Source organism: Vicugna pacos, chromosome 6 (assembly GCF_048564905.1).
Source record: "Vicugna pacos chromosome 6, VicPac4, whole genome shotgun sequence".
Classification (NCBI taxonomy): Eukaryota; Metazoa; Chordata; class Mammalia; order Artiodactyla; family Camelidae; genus Vicugna; species Vicugna pacos.
In genome coordinates, this window is record NC_132992.1 from 67,162,689 (window position 1) to 67,178,424 (window position 15,736).

Here is a 15,736-nt window from a genome sequence, read left to right on the forward strand (position 1 = left end):
TGTATATATATCACGTTATACATATATTCTTTATATATTCTGTACACCAGTTTCATATCAGATATATAATTTATAAGTATTTTCTCCCATTCTGAAGATTGACTTTTTACTTAAGCACAAAATTTTAAATTTTGATGAGGTCCAGGTATCTGTTTTTTCTTTTCTTGCTCATGCTTTTGGTGTCATATCTAAGAAATTGTTGCCTAACCCAAGGTCATGAACATTTACTCTTATGTTCTCTTCTAAAGTCTTGTGTTTTAGCTCTTATACGTTGGTTCATGATCCATTTGGAGTTAATTTTTGTGTGTGATGTGAGGTAGGGGTCAAACTTCAGTCTTTTGCATGTGGACATCCAGTTGTTTCAGCACCATTTGTTGAAAGTACCTTGGTTTCCTTATCATTTGAAAACAATTTGTTAAAAAGGCATTCTGAGCTATTCGCATTCAAGCACCCTCTTTTCCTGTGGAACACAACTGGCTGATAGAGATGTCAGTTGTTGGGTCTAAGTGGAAAATTTTATCTAAACCTTTTTTTCTATTATTTTATTCTTTTTTCTATTATTCTAAAACCACAAAAAATATTATTATTTACCAGGCTTGATTAGTAAAGATGAATTAAAGAAATTTTAAAGTCCTTACATGGTTTCTTGGAAAAAGCTATTAATTAATTACAGTTTTGACTACTTTTATTTATGGCCAGCTTGCCTGTGAGCAGTTGCTTGGGAGAATGACTTACACTATTAAATACATGAATTCCAGAAATGGGCCCTTGTGACTTTTGACTTGAGATCCATGTTTGAAATAGTTTGTTTTCATTGTTTTGCACATCTTAGTAATAAGTACAGAAGTTTGTTTCTTATCAACAACTACACAGGCCTCCTAATGAGTCTTGATTTCAGTTGTTCTAGATGATGACCATTCCCAAAGCGAAGTTCATGTACTAGTTATCAGACCTGTGGTAACTACCCTACCCCAAACTTGAGAAAAATCTGTCCAGCAGGTTTGGTGGCAGATGGAAAGAAACTAGGCTGATTTATATAGATTGGGAATTTCGAGCGTTTAGAGTAAGTTATTATTTTAAAAACATAGGAAACACAAGGGTTTATTATGCTATTTGATTTATTTTTGCACAGTTTGAAATTTTTCATAATAGAAGGGTTTTAAAGTGTACATGGTGTCCAGGTTACTGTATATCCTGAATTAGAATTTAGAAGTTGTCTCTGTCTTTGTGACTGACTTTGAAGTTGCTCTCTCTGATTTGCCTCCCAGATTCCACTGATCTCTGACTTTTCTCTTCAGGTAATTTATGCTGCCAGGGATGCCCAGATTTCAGTGGCTCTCTTTCTCCATCTTCTTGGATACCCTTTCTCTAGGAATTCAACTCTAGAAGAAAAGGATGACTGCACTGGCTGGAGAAAAGTCTTGGAGAAATGCCAGGATGTGGTAGATATCCCATTCCGAAGTAAAGGAATCAGCAGATTGGGAGAAGAGGTTAATGGGGAATCAACAGAATCTCAGCAGAAGCCAAGAAATAAGAAGTCTAAGACTGATGGAACAATGCCAGGCAACCACCAAGCAAGAGACCCCAGAAAACATAAAAGAAAGCCCTTGGGAGTGGGCTATTCTGCCAGGTAACTGAGTTGTTTCTTGTCTAGTAAAGAGTCAGAGGCCCAGCCTCCAGCAAAAGACGAGATGCCTCCCCTTGGATCTGGGGAGATGGCTTGTGTAGTAACGGGGCAGAGGCTCTCCTGGATTAATTTTATTATTCCTTTCCTTCAAGGACATTTGGGGCTCTTTTTTTTTTTTTGTTTTCTTTTTGGCGCTATCCTTTGGTTTATTTGTGTATTTTTTTCCTTTGCCCTTCTTGTACTTTTTTATTTGGGAGCAGTTGGAGTGGAAATGAGGAGAGCTTAACCTAGCTTTGTCACTGACCTCGATGTGACGTCAGATCTGTGCTTCTCCAATTGTAAGTGAGGGCATAATTGTTATTCCTTGTTTGCTTCAGGACAGCTGTGAAAATGAATAACATGAAGTGCCTCATACTTTTCAGGAGAAATGCATCATCTGAGTTCTTGTTCATTTGGTATTTGATTAGAGTGGCATCTAGCTCTAAGCCAATGTTATTCTCTAGCCAGTGAGAATTTTCCTGTACAGCTTCTGCCTCTACTGCAGAAAGATAACTAATAAGTACTTTGGAGTAGAAGTTTGGTCCCTATAGCAAAGTGCCTTTAGGAATTGGATGATTAAGTTGAAGCAAGTATTGCGTGTGAGCCAGAAATAAATCCACATGGCACTCATTACTTTAGCTTGAAGTTCTTTAATTTTAATTTACTTCGTTTAATCCAGTGGTTACTCTACAGGGAAGTTTTTTTGGTGCTCTGTTCCTATTTGCTGTCATAGTTTAACCATGTAAACACTACCTAATGTCCCAATCCATAAATATAAAAACTAAGAGTATAAACTAATTCATTTTAATTTCTGTTTCCTACCCCAGTGCAGATGGAGGAATAAACATGGTTTCTTGCCTTGTTTCTTTGTTTTTCCATAAAGGTAATGTTTGACCCTAGCGTTGAGAACAGCTTGGGTCACTGGGAAGAGAACATAGGGAGGCATTTGATAGCTTGATCAACAGTTAGCTCCCAGATTTAGATTTCTCTCTGCCTTCCCCACAGAAAATCACCCCTCTATGATAACTGCTTTCTCCATGCTCCTGATGGACAGCCCCTCTGCACCTGTGATCGAAGGAAGGCTCAGTGGTACCTGGACAAAGGCATTGGAGGTTTGAGATTCAGCTGTCATATTTGATCTGTGATTCGGTGCATGTGGGCACTGGCTGGAGTTGGAGTGAGATAAGGGAGAGGGATGGATGGAAGATGGCAGAGAGACCTTGAGACACGTGGGACTGGGCTGTTCAAAACCCAGAAATAGTGATCTCTACCAGGACACAGGAGAGCAGTTGAGGTGGTGCTTCTTCCCTAGGGGAGAAGTGGGCAGTCATACGCTAACACTGCTTCTTTTCTCCAAGAGCTGGTGAGTGAAGAACCTTTTGTGGTCAAGCTACAGTTCGAACCTGCGGGGAGACCCGAATCCCCGGGGGACTACTACCTGATGGTCAAAGAGAACCTGTGTGTAGTGTGTGGCAAGAAAGACTCATACATTCGGTGAGTGTGGGGCGAGGCTACCATTTTGTCTGCCTCTCATGGAAATTGCCCTTGAAGCCACACTCAGAGCCCCTCAGTAGGCTTGGCTGAGTCTGCCCACTTTGGCTGAGAGACTTGTCCCTAGGGGCATCCGAGTTTCCCCGAGAGCTTTGACGTCTTGCCTGGTCTTGCTGTAGTGGCTCCTGTCTGTCTTGGGCCAGCCAGTTCTTAGTTTCTGAGATGAAACACTTCTCAGTAACAGATTGCCATGAAGAGAGTAGTTCCCTTTCGCTCATGAAGGAACGGAGACCAGTTCCTTCTCTCTGTGTCCTTATGATCCTCCCTTGAGTGGCTTACAAGCTTTCTGATTCTTGGTGCTGTCCATGAAGTATCCAGATGACCTGAAGGCACCTTCTGGAAGAGTCTGGGAAGATTATTCTGAGTCAAGGTCCCCCCACAAAGAAGGTGAAGCTACCACTGGGCCGGGGTGCCCAGACATCTGGGCTTTCCGCTGGTTTCTGTGGAGTAACTCACTTCCCTCCTTCTCCACTTGCAAAGTGAGACAAATAGTTGCTGCCAAGAGTTTTTCCTGAGATCTTAGTCCTCCTTAGAAAATGATGATGGACTTCGATGAACCAGGGCAATAGTTTCAGATAAGGGATTCCTCAGATGAAGGAAACTGGCTTTCACAGATCACCAGGCTTCCAGAATTTCAGTAGAGGTTATCTGCTACATGCTTTGAGAGAAAGTTCTTTTCCAGATGTTAAGGGCCATTGGAATTTCTTCTTATTTCTCGGATACTTTTCCTTGTGGGAGCACTGCTTTCTCAAAGGTTGTTATTAGCCTCTTCCTCCCCTTGGCCCACCAGTGAAGTCCAGCAGCAGGTAGTCTGCACTCACTTGGGGGAGAGGGCAGCCTAAGGCATGTAGGTAGGTGGCCAAGAATGAGATAGGTAGTATTGCTTTTATGTCATCTCTGTTGAATTGTGGCACCCAGGGCATCTCAGTCGTGTTTAGACCCAGATCAGAATCCCAGTAGCCCATCTGCCAACTCTGTGTGTGTTCTGTGTCATATGCTAATGAGCATTGCCTTCCGGGTGGGGCTTGTTTAGGAAGAACGTGATTCCTCACGAGTACCGGAAGCACTTCCCCATTGAAATGAAGGACCACAACTCCCACGATGTGCTGCTGCTCTGCACCTCCTGCCACGCCATCTCCAACTACTATGACAACCACTTGAAGCAGCAGCTGGCCAGGGAGTTCCAGGCCCCCATTGGCTCCGAGGAGGGCCTGCGCCTGCTGGAAGACCCCGAGCGCCGGCAGGTGCGTTCTGGGGCCAGGGCCCTACTCAACGCGGAGAGCCTGCCTGCTCACCGAAAGGAGGAGCTGCTGCAGGCACTCAGAGAGTTTTATAACACAGACACGGTCACGGACGAGATGCTTCAGGAGGCTGCCAGCCTGGAGACCAGGTACAGTCTACGGTGCTGCTCACAGGGCATTGAGGATTAACCCAGTGACATTAACCCTGACTGCTCAGTGAGAACGCTTGCCAGGGAGTGAGCATTAGTCACTGAGGTCAGGGCACAGCCTCATGCTCACCCCATTAAGTCTCCAGTGGCTTAAGGTACCATGCAGGTGGGACAGAACTATCTATTTGCCAATTTACTTTCCACAGGAGACTTGCCTTCTGTCCTTGACCCTTTAAGGTCATATACTTATGTCCAGCCATTTTCATGATTAGCGGGAGAGTTCAAATGCCTTATACACTTTATGCAAAAGGTCAGCACATAAGAGGAAAATAAGAGTCAAAAAATGCCCTCAAATCTCTGGAGTTGCCCGTGAAGTACAGTGTTTGTGGTTTTGCAGCTCTTCCCTTATCTAGATCTGTGGGAACCGGGACAAATGGATCCATGTTTCCGTCTCGCCTGCACTCTGGGGTTTTGGCCCACGGAGTGGAATGTTGGCTAGAGATGTTGTTACTCTTTAAATTCCTTTTCACCCTTTACCTTCCTTGCTTGCTTCTCTCTCCTTCCCCGTGAGTACATAGTTGAATTCAGATCGTTTAATTCAGTGTTCCTAAATGAGAAGCATTTTATGGTGCTGAGAAATGACTGGGCACGTGGCCCAGATGATAAAAACTCTGGGCTACCTGCTGTAGTTTTGCTTCCCAACTGCCACTTCTTTCAATAGTACTAAGGGTTGAAATAATTAAACTTACAAGTTCACAAATTCTGATTAGTGATGCTGGTTGCCTATAGTGTTTGTTATAAAATTTCTAAAAACCCACCTCCCCAAACTTGATTATAGCAACAAATATTTATTGAACAAATTTTTATTGATACCCTAATTAGTTAACCAAGTTAATAAACTTTCTATAAATTGCCTTCATTATTTCTTATAACGACCCTGTAAGGTAGAATTCAGATTTCTTATTGGTAACTGCTAACATTATAGCCTATATTTTTAAAAATCTTCTGAAGTTTAAAAAAATTATTATTGAATTTTATCCTTATAAACTATTTTCTAAGTTCTATATTAGGTCCCACGAAGTTGAAGTAACTTGCCAACGTCATTTTAGAAATGAATGAGATTGGCTCCTTTAACCAATTCCCAGGTGTATTTCCTAAAACAGCTAAACTTCCCCTTTTAGTCACAGACTTTACTAACAAATGCATTTTGCTGACCTGGATGGAAGGGTGCTGGACTTGGATATCTAGGACCAAGAAGAATAGCTGTTTGGGGAAGGTCAGACAAGTTAGTGGGATGCTTATGAGCTAAATAATAAAATGCCTGCAGATACCCAGAGGGCAGGAATACTGCTAGACTGTGCAGGGGGTGGTCTTGAGAGGGAGGATTGAGGCGGGTGCGGATGCAAGGAGAGGAACTGAGACTGTGGGCAGGGAGCTTCCTCGAGAAAGGTGATCTTTCTTCACAGGAGCTGACATCACTGTTCACAGGGCATCTTAGGAAGGAGGCAGGGTTCATCTCATTAAACAGTACTAGCCACACAACCGAGCAACCCTGGGAGCATTTCACTGTGACCTGAACACATCTCTTGGATGTGGTTTGGCATTCTTTTTATGAGAAGGAAGGCACCAAAGAAATATGCCACCTTCATTTTACATTCAGGCATTACACTGTGATGAAAACTGGAACCGGTGGGCTGGTGCAACAGCTCATATAAAGGCTGAATATGATTCAGAATGAGTAACTTAAAAGAAGGGTGAGCTAGTAACTGGGTAACCCTGGAGTTGATGAAGGACCAGCATTCTTCACCCACCATCAGCCAGACAGCGGGGCCCCTCTAATGGAGGCTGAGCAGATGCAGTGAGTGGCCTTCCTATAGGTTCAGCTCAGAATCCCCCAGTGCCTTCTGCTGGATTGTGTGTAATACATTGGAAATATTTTTTAAAAGGCAGATATGAAAAAGAGGATGTTTTTCAAAGCATCAAAGTGCCAGCCCTTTAGGGGTCCAGCAGCGTCCTCATGTACCCCCAGGGAAGCCCCTTGGCCCATAGTGTTTGGCACCATTGTGAGGCCGTCCTGTGCTTGCTTCCCTCAGACCCTTGTACTTTGTGTCTCAGCAGGATTTCCAATGAAAGCTACATCCCTCATGGGCTGAAGGTGGTACAGCGCCACACCCGGGGCGGGCTGCGCTCCCTCATGCAGCTGGAGAGCCGCTGGCGCCAGCACTTCCTGGACTCCATGCAGCCCAAGCACCTGCCCCAGCAGTGGTCGGTGGACCACAACCATCAGAAGCTGCTCCGGAAATACGGGGAAGACCTTCCCATCAAGCTGTCGTGATAGGGGCTTCCCTTCCAGGCAAGGACAGCTGGGAAGCTGGAGCCAAGGTTGAAAAGACACCTCTTCCTGTTTTAATGCCATTAGTTGTCAAAGCCTGGTGACAAAACTCACAATACTAACCTGTACTGATCCCAGGGTGCTTCTGGTGGAGCAAGGCTGTTGTTTTTTAAGGGGAGCTTATGGTTTTGAATTTTCATTGGGCCGGGTAAGAACTCTTATTTTTGTGGACAAGTGGGGGCCTTGGCCTTCATTTTACTCTCCCATCTTCTGCTTTCTCTGCTAACACGACAGATGAAGGCTTCTCCCTGAAGTGTTTTTGTCAAGACTCTCAGATTTTTAATACTTTTCTTCCCTGTTGATTTATCTCAAACAGGCGCTGTCAAATATTTCAATCCTGTCAAATGAGGAGGGGAGAAAACATTCTTCCAGAAGTTGGAGGGGTGAAAAGGGGTCAAATTTATTTTCCCAGGTCAAACTTACAAATTCTTTGGCTTACTGCTCTCCTGCAACTCACCTGGTTGGGATCCAGGCCATCTCGGTGACTTCAGTTTATTTCACATGCTTGAAAATCCTCCCCTTTCCACGTGCAGGACCAAAGGAGCAATCTCCTGCCAGATGCGTCTGCCCTAACGCGGGAGGGAATCCTTTTTTGGAAATAGGCCTTCAACCTGGGTAGGGCAGAGGGAGGCAGAAGCACTGTCTCCCAGAAAACTTGGGGGATTGTCTCAGCTTTCCCTTGAGTGCCGTTCATCATCTGCTCATTGCGGTCCTCCTGCCCTGAACCGCAAGGATTTTTTGCTAAATCCCATTCTGAGAGGAAGATGGTCTTTTCTCAGAATCGGTATCAGGTCCCTTCATGTTCTGTGTTCCATCAGATTTGCAATACTGACCTCTTTTAAGTTCTTAATTCTTTCCCAGCGTCATTTGGTCAGGTTGCAGTGAGAGGATTTCTCCATCTCCCCTCAGGCCTGGGACACTGAGATTAATTAGTATGTTTAGATGTTCAAAACGGTGGTGTTTCATCTTTCAGAATGGGAGGCTGCCACTTTGATCATCGAACCGACTTGTTGGTGATTAGTATTTTTTTAAAGTATTAAGAAAGCTTTCTTAACTTAGAAGATCTTAACAAGCTTAAAAAAGAATTTTATGGCCATAATCCAACAAGAGCTCTGTTTTGGAATTATGCCCGAGTTGGTGATGGTTGCTTTAACATTGATAAATAAAACTTCTTTTAAGCACAAAGTTCACTAATTATAAATGTAAAACTTTTTCTTCATAACTTTATAAAATCAGTAGATATTCTTGGGGAAGGAGATCTTTATCCTACAGGTCCCTGCCGTGTGGCAGCCCGTGGTATGTGTGTGTAGATATCCCCCACGCATAGCATCCCACACACACAGCGCTGGCCCGTCCACAGCAGCCCACGACCTCTGTATGGCCTGCATTTTATTCTGCCCCTTCATTCCCGCTTGTCCTCAAACAGGTGTTTCTGGGATCTAAACTAGAAATCCTTGAAAACAAATAGTACCAGCCACTTTGGGGACCTTATGTTCAACGCAGCAGGTTATTATGGGGCACATGTCTCCATGACTGTACTGCACAGAGCCGGTGGTGGAGAACCATAGGATGGATGGTGGTCGTCGTAGTAGTCAGGCTTGCCACGAGGTGGCACTCAGAGATCTTGTTTTATATTCATTCTCACGAAATAAGGGGCTTTTGTACATGTTTCCTGGAATAACTCATGACTTACGTTCAGTTTGTGCACATCTGATTTTGAGTAATTTTGATAGCGTTAAAAGAAAAACGCCTTCCTCTGAAGCAAGAGAGTAGGGCTCTTCCTTTCTCTTTCCCTGTGATCCTCATTCTAAGAGGTGAGAAATATGTAAGAGGTTGCTTAAGGTGCTGCGGTTGCTGTGGGAAGAAGGCATGGGTTCTCCAGCAGAGCTCCCTGCAAAGCTTAGTAACGTAGAGCCAGCAGCCAAGATAAAGGAAAAATGTAGACTGTGGCATAAGAAATTTCTTGTCCTTTTCAGAAGACTTACTGTGTGGATTTGAACCTTTTTGTTTTCTGAGTCAGCCTTGGATTTTAGCATCCTTTCCCTGAGACTGACAATTACTATCTCAAATGACTTATTTTAGGGTAAGCATATTTTAAAATAAAAATTTTTTTCTGATATAAAAATAATGTGTATGCTCGTTAAAGATGAATCTAAAGAAAGAATAAAAATCCATGTAAAACAGAGCTAATCTTTGCTGTTATGTTTATGAATATCCCCCTTTCAGTTTTTTTAAAATGCATATAATACATGTAATACTTAAACAAAATTGAGAGTCATATATTCAGCTTGGTTTCCTATTTTTTTTCCCCTCATGTAACATGATATCACAAGTAATTTCTTGTGTCTTTAAATTTTTAAAAGTAGATTTCTAGTAACTTTACCTTACTTTAATTATCTATTCCCACACTGTTGAAAATTTTGGTGGTTTCAGATACTCTGTTAATGTCAATGATGGTGTGATAAACTTCTTTGTGTTTGAACCTTTCACTGTATCTTTGATCAGTTCTTTACAGGAGAACCCTAGAAATTGGATTGCAAGGAGGGGAACGCACATTGCTGGAGTGAGTACAAATTGATAACGACCTTTTAGGAGTTTCTAGCAAGGCAATGCCTCTGTTTGACCCTTTACTCATGTCCTTGTGCATTTGCTGAGCTTCCATACGAGTGGCAGTGGGAGGACAGTGACAGAGAAGGACCTCTCTGAATGTGCCTGATGGTTCTGTTTGCAGGCTCAGGGTCTTTTCTCTGCTTCCCTTCTGTCTCCCATCCTTCATTGCCTCATTTCCCCTTGCAGTCAGTGTTTTTTGGAAATACTGCTTATTTTAAAATAAAAAATAAAAATGTTTAATTTTAAAATAGAAGTTATAGACTTCTTTTTCCTGATAGACAAGCAGTTAGTGGTTTGCCATCATAGAGTAAACAAGGCACCATATTCAGGGATTTATTGCCTCTTAAGAGCGCAGCCATAAGTCACTTATTCTTATCCATGTCACAGATAGAGATCAGATGACAAAATATGTTCTGTTGAAATAAAGCCATTTTAATCCCTCATTTTAGACTCCTAGGAACCCAGCAGGCAGAACGAGCTTTGTTCAGCTTCCAATTCTACCTGTTAGTCTGGGGCCCTAACATTTGACTATAATTTAAATCCTTTGCTACCCTTTCTCTCTGAGTTTGTCACTCATCCATTTATCTTTTCTTCCTTTTTTTTTTTTTAACTTATGTCTCACCCTCATGAGAAGTATCATGGTTTCTCAGCTTGCTAGTTTGTTAATTATTATATATTTTAAAAGGATCCTTCTTTCTGGTCTCTCATCTTTTCTGTTGTTTACATGATCATTTTTAGAGTACCTCATCCCTCTGGAATACAGTGAGAATCAATTTTTCTTGGATGAGTTAAGCTAAAAGAGGGTGTAAGAATTCTTACATGGTTAACTCTTGATCTAAGTAACAAAATAATACATAATCCTCAAATACTTGTGTTTTGGAATTCAGCTATACTTTTTAGATATTCACCCAGTAGCCCCCTCGTGCTGGAGCCTAATACTTTTCTGCCTATCCCTAGTCCTGGGGCAGTTTTGCATCAGGTGACAGAGCAAGGCTGACATGCAGCCAAACATCCCTCTTGTTCAAAAGTACCTATTCTCCAACCCTGCCAGGGAGATGCTTTTGCTTGCGGCATCGAGGTCCTTGCTTAACTGCCAACATGTTATTTGGGAAGATGGGACCATTGTTTCCTGCTAACCAGCTTTGTCTGTGGCCATCTCTGTTGCTGGAGGAGGGTCCTGGACCAAGTGGGTAGTCATGTGCTGGGTAATCGAGGGCGGACTTCTGGTGCATCGGAGCAGGGAATGTCAAGTGAGCTAGTCCACATGTCCTGGGCTCTTCCCTCCTCTCATGTGGTACACACTGCCTTAAAAGGTATTCTCTGCCCTGACTGAATGGAGACAGTTAATCTCATACCCTCCAGACTGAACTCAAAAGCATTTGCCCTCCTTGCAACCTTCTTATTTGTTACTAATTCTTAAATTTTTCTCTCTTGCTAGATGGGTAGCCTATTGCCTTTCTGCCAGCATAAGCTTCAAAAGCTGCTGAGTTTACAGTCAGCATTATTATAAGCATGATGTGTGGTTCAGATATTCCTGAGCTGGAGAAGGTACTTATACTCTGCTCCTGCTTCCCAAAGATCTCCCTTCTCAGGCTGTAACATGCAGAGGCAGTGTTGAGATTCTGACTTCTCAGGCCACCAGGATATCTATTAAGTCCTGGGTAAAAATCAGAAATTTGAGCTTAGTAAGCTCATGGGGCTGAAAAGAAATGGGAGATCACGACACGGGGTTGTTTAAAAAAAAAAGACACAGGTGGTTTTAAAGAAGGTACATTTATTTGATTGGCAGGGATGATGGGAGTGTAGTCCATGGAGTTAACTTTATATTTTGCTTTTCCCTAAACTCAGTTCTGTAGTGTGTTGGAGGATCAGAAGAGTGGGTTGGTGACCTGAGTTCTGGTTCTGGCCATCAGCTATATGTCTTGGAACCAATCACTTAACTTTTCTGGGCTCCCCTCTGTTCCTATAAAATGAGGAGTTTGAATAAGATGTGCCGTAAGGGCCTTCCCAGTGTAGCATTCTGTAATATACCCCTCCGTTTCCTTATGTGGCCCCTGCCCTTGGATGCTGTGTACCTTCTGCTTCCTTGAACGCCCTCATCCCACCTCCAGCCCTAGGAGTGAGGCTGTGCGCGGCAAGAAGGGGGATGAAGGCAGCGGGCGGCCACACCATGTCGTCCTGGCCTCGCAGACTCCATCTGAGCCCCGCCTGGATCAGAGTACTCTTCTCACCAGAGGGCACTCACGTTTCTATTCAGTTCACTATTTAACCGTAAAGAGAGGAGAGAAATTTTTATCTTCACCCACATTGCCAGTGCTGTAAGGTTTAATAAGAGATAAGCATAGAGTAGAAATGAGGCAATTTTTCCAAGTGTTGTAGTTGGGGGGCTGTTGGGGGAGGGAGGAAGAGTGTTTCTCATTTTAAAGAGAGGAGAAATTAAGGTTATACCACAGAGAGAACTGAATAGAATTGGATACTTTAAAAGGAAAACATTAAACCAGAAAGTTAAAAATATCCTCTATTTTTATGTTGTCACGACTGCTTAAGAAAATTAGAGGGGTCCACAGTGTTAACACATTGTTATCCCCTCATGAGTCTAAGCTGTGATTAACTCACAGGGAGACGCGCGACGTCTCTGGGCCTGCTCCTGTCTAACCCGGACTTGCCTGGGACTTCATCCTGCTTCCCTTCGCCTGGCCGCCAGCGAGACAGTCATGCAAAGTGTAAAGTTGGTATTTTATCAGCTGCCGAGAGACATTTTTCTCTCTGTGTATCCATTCCCTGTGACCTGGCAGAAAATACATTTTCCAGTCCATCCTTATGCTTAGTTTCAGCCCCAAAAAGGTATAGTGTATTTGTTTGGTTTGGTTTGGTTTTTTTTTTGTAGCACGGATTTGTACCAAGTATGCTAAACTTGAAGCTCTTCACAATAATCACCTCGATGTAGACTTGAGCCCCCCATTTTCTACCAAACTGGGGTCATTTTGTTTTTTGTCCCAGATAGCCAGAAGGGAGGCAACAGTATATTTCTCTGTCCTCTCCTGGGTGGACCCTAACTTTATCTAGAATTTTGACATCTTTCATTATATCCCATAGAGCCAGCTGGAGCCGCAGTGAGCTAGCTTCGTTTCTTTTTAATCAGGATCTGTACGTTTGGCCCTAGAGGTGCGGTGGGCCCTCATGGCTTCCTCTGAGCTCTTGGATACAATGAGCAAGACTGAAGTTGGCTCAGAAAAGGAACAGAAGATGACTTGGGGTTAGTGTTTCTTTTTTAAATGTTACACAAGTGCAGAGAGTTGGCTGCCATCCTCCTCTCAAACCATCAGCAGAGCTTGACCTTGGCCAAGATTTTGCCTCATCCTCTCGGCATTTTAGCATAGAGCTGCGTTTCAGCCGTGGAACGCTTAACCAAAAGCACATGCTGAGGTGGTAGTTTCCAAAGAGCAAGTTTTTGCAAAACGGCTGCATCATGTTTTCTCAAAACAACAGTTTTCCCTGAGCCACCAACACAGTAAACCCCAAATGGTGATTCTTTGGTTTATTTGTACACAAGGGCTGGGATTTTTGTTGCTGTTAATAATACTTTATTGAAGTGCAGTACAATGAACATACAATAAAGTGTACAAAGCTTAGAAGTACAGCTCAGTGAATTTTAACAGCTGTAAACACCCACATGATCATTAAAGGCTGGGGGTTTTTATGTAACATGCAGTATAGATGCTGGTGATGTACAGCTTGGGGTTGGGAGGTTGAGCAGATTATTGTAATGCAGCAAATCCAGGTCAACGTGTGCTAAGACTTGGTGGTCTGAGCCAGGCAGTTTGCCCTGCTGTCCTGTCTGGTGGACTTGGGAACTGCAAACTTCGTGATGTTTGTCTTTAACAAATTACTTTTAAAAACAGGTAGTATGTGCGCATAGTACTAAATTTGTTTTTAAATGTATAATGAGAAAGGACTTTCCTCCACAGTCCTTTCCCTCCCTGACGGTCACCACTGTTGCTGTGATTTGTGCATGTGCCTCCTTCAGAGAGACAGAGACAGACAGACAGAGACAAGAGGTGAATGCGTGTGTTTGTTTTAAATCCCAGGTTTCTTCTTTGATTGCTAAACAAGAACTTCTCTGCCCTTTCTTCATACTGTAGACTGTAGTCTAGGGCATTTGTGTGGAAAGTTGGCTCCTGTAGCCTCCGTGAGACTGAAGTCCATTCTCTGTATCTGTCATTTGGTTCAAAAGTCCATGTTTCTCATAGGATTGGTTGTAGGTGGATAATTGTTGAGGCTGTGTTTTTTATATTAGGCTTTCTACTTTTTAAAAATATATATTTGAAAATTCCTGTTAAAAAGTGTCTTTCTTAATTCATATTTCTTTAGCAGTACCTCCTGCAGTGCACCTATCTGCTTAAGTTTAGTGTTGATTTTAAAGTAATGTTTAATTGCAACCTAAAAGTAAACTATAGGCGGATCTCTAGACAGTCCCACCGCCACCAAGTCAGACACTCAAAATCCCAAAGTTACAAACAAAACCAGGATGATTATTCACCTTCAAAAGCTATCCTTTTTAAACATAGGATTGATCTCAAATTTCTTTTGAAAGGCCAACTTCTCTGGTAGGCAAAACTTGATTTGATTTGTACACTACGTTTTTCAAGAATGTAAATCTCATGCAGTGCAGAGGACTTATTTTTAGCCTTCAATAATATTTTACACAATTTATGGGCTCAAGAGCCAGGGAAGGAAGAACCTCTCCTACCCACCACCTCAGCTGGGGAGAATACAAAGCTCTCATGGACGGCTTTCCTTGGCCACTCCCTCTAGTGCCCACCCACCTTGTTTTGTACTCCTCTGTGGCAGGTGGATGAGAAGTCAGGCCTTCTTCAGATTAGAGCTTCCCAAAAGATACACGGTCCAGGGAAAGGTGTTTTCCGATTCAAGTCCCATATGGCCTCCCTAGGGCCATTTTACCCTTGATGTCTTTGCATGCTCTCTACTCCATCTTGCTGTAATCCGATCACCCAACGCCTCTCCAGTCATCATTAAGTGTATTCCCACTGGCCAGGAAGCTCCCTTTGAGCATGGCTTTGGAGCAGCTGTCACATTTGAGCAGCATCTGCTCTCTGACAAGCTCATAGGCGGAAAGAAGGAAGTCGTTGAGTCTTCCCCAGTGGAAGTGGGTAACACGAGCAACCTTTGGGACTGCGATCATATGCTGTGGGCTGAGTGACCTGGCAGCTGGCGTGTGCAGGGAGGCGGGAGGTGATTCCCAGATGGGGCAGCAATCTTCATGGTCTCAGCTCTGTCATCCGTGCAGGGTCCTAAGGCTGGAATGGTTCCCTAAACCTTTGGCTCCAGCTTTTTCTGGGCAGGGAGACAGAATGAGGCAAAATGCCTGGTGTGTTTTAAATAGATTCTGCTTGCTGCAGCCAATGAGCCCAACAGCTTGGGAGGTGAGTGACCCTTCCTGAGAGATTTCTGTTACGCCATTCCTCAGGCCTCCGGCCCCGCAAATGCTGACACCCCCTTCCCTCCTGCTCCTCCCCCTGACCTAACACCATTGCTCTCTGGATGGTTTCTCTTCAGGTCTTTCTTGTTTCTTATACTTTGATGGTTTTTGCTTTCTGCTTTTTCTTTCCCTGAAGCAGTTTTTTCTTCTGCTCAATATCTTTTCATCTCTTGGAGTCTGTTTGTGTCCACTCTACTGAGTCCACAACCCATCCGCTGCTCCTTGTCTGACTGTCATGACTTCTCAAGTGTCCTCTTGCCTCCACCTTCCCGCGGGCTGCTGGGGTCAGTCCACCCTCACTTGGGCTTTGCTGCCCCTGGAAAGAAAGAATGGAGGGTGGAGGAACCCACCTTGAGCAATCCCAGTCGTGGGGCAGGTCGCAGCTCCAGCCTGGGAAATGGACCAGAAAGATGGCAGCTCGTTCTGGGCAGCGTGGCAGTGCAGGAGGGAAGCCAATGAGGTAAGCCAAGGAGGAAGAACTGAGGGACGACAGGAGAGGTAGGGGACACAGATGTGCAGGGCCAGCTCCTATCAAAGGTGACCACCAGAAATGGAGGTGGAAGAGGAAGGCCAGGTGGAAGCTGGAGGTCACGAGGGAAAGCTGAGGAGGAGCTGGCGCAGGGGAGA

General features: G+C 43.8%; 1 protein-coding gene across 3 annotated transcripts in view; it reads left to right on the plus strand.

Moving 5' to 3' along the window:
- EXD2 (exonuclease 3'-5' domain containing 2) overlaps nt 1-7,080 on the plus strand; it is a 69,244-nt gene extending 62,164 nt beyond the window's left edge. For 2 of the 3 annotated variants that reach the window (XM_031679164.2, XM_031679163.2), the window contains exons 5-9: nt 1,299-1,630; nt 2,672-2,778; nt 3,025-3,160; nt 4,251-4,607; nt 6,723-7,080. In XM_031679164.2, the coding sequence (XP_031535024.2) occupies nt 1,299-1,630; nt 2,672-2,778; nt 3,025-3,160; nt 4,251-4,607; nt 6,723-6,942 (1,152 nt within the window). In that variant the 3' untranslated portion in view covers nt 6,943-7,080. The remainder of the gene's footprint in view (nt 1-1,298; nt 1,631-2,671; nt 2,779-3,024; nt 3,161-4,250; nt 4,608-6,722) is intronic. The other variant, XM_006206933.4, reaches the window with a different exon arrangement.
- Nucleotides 7,081-15,736: the final 8,656 nt, after the last annotated feature.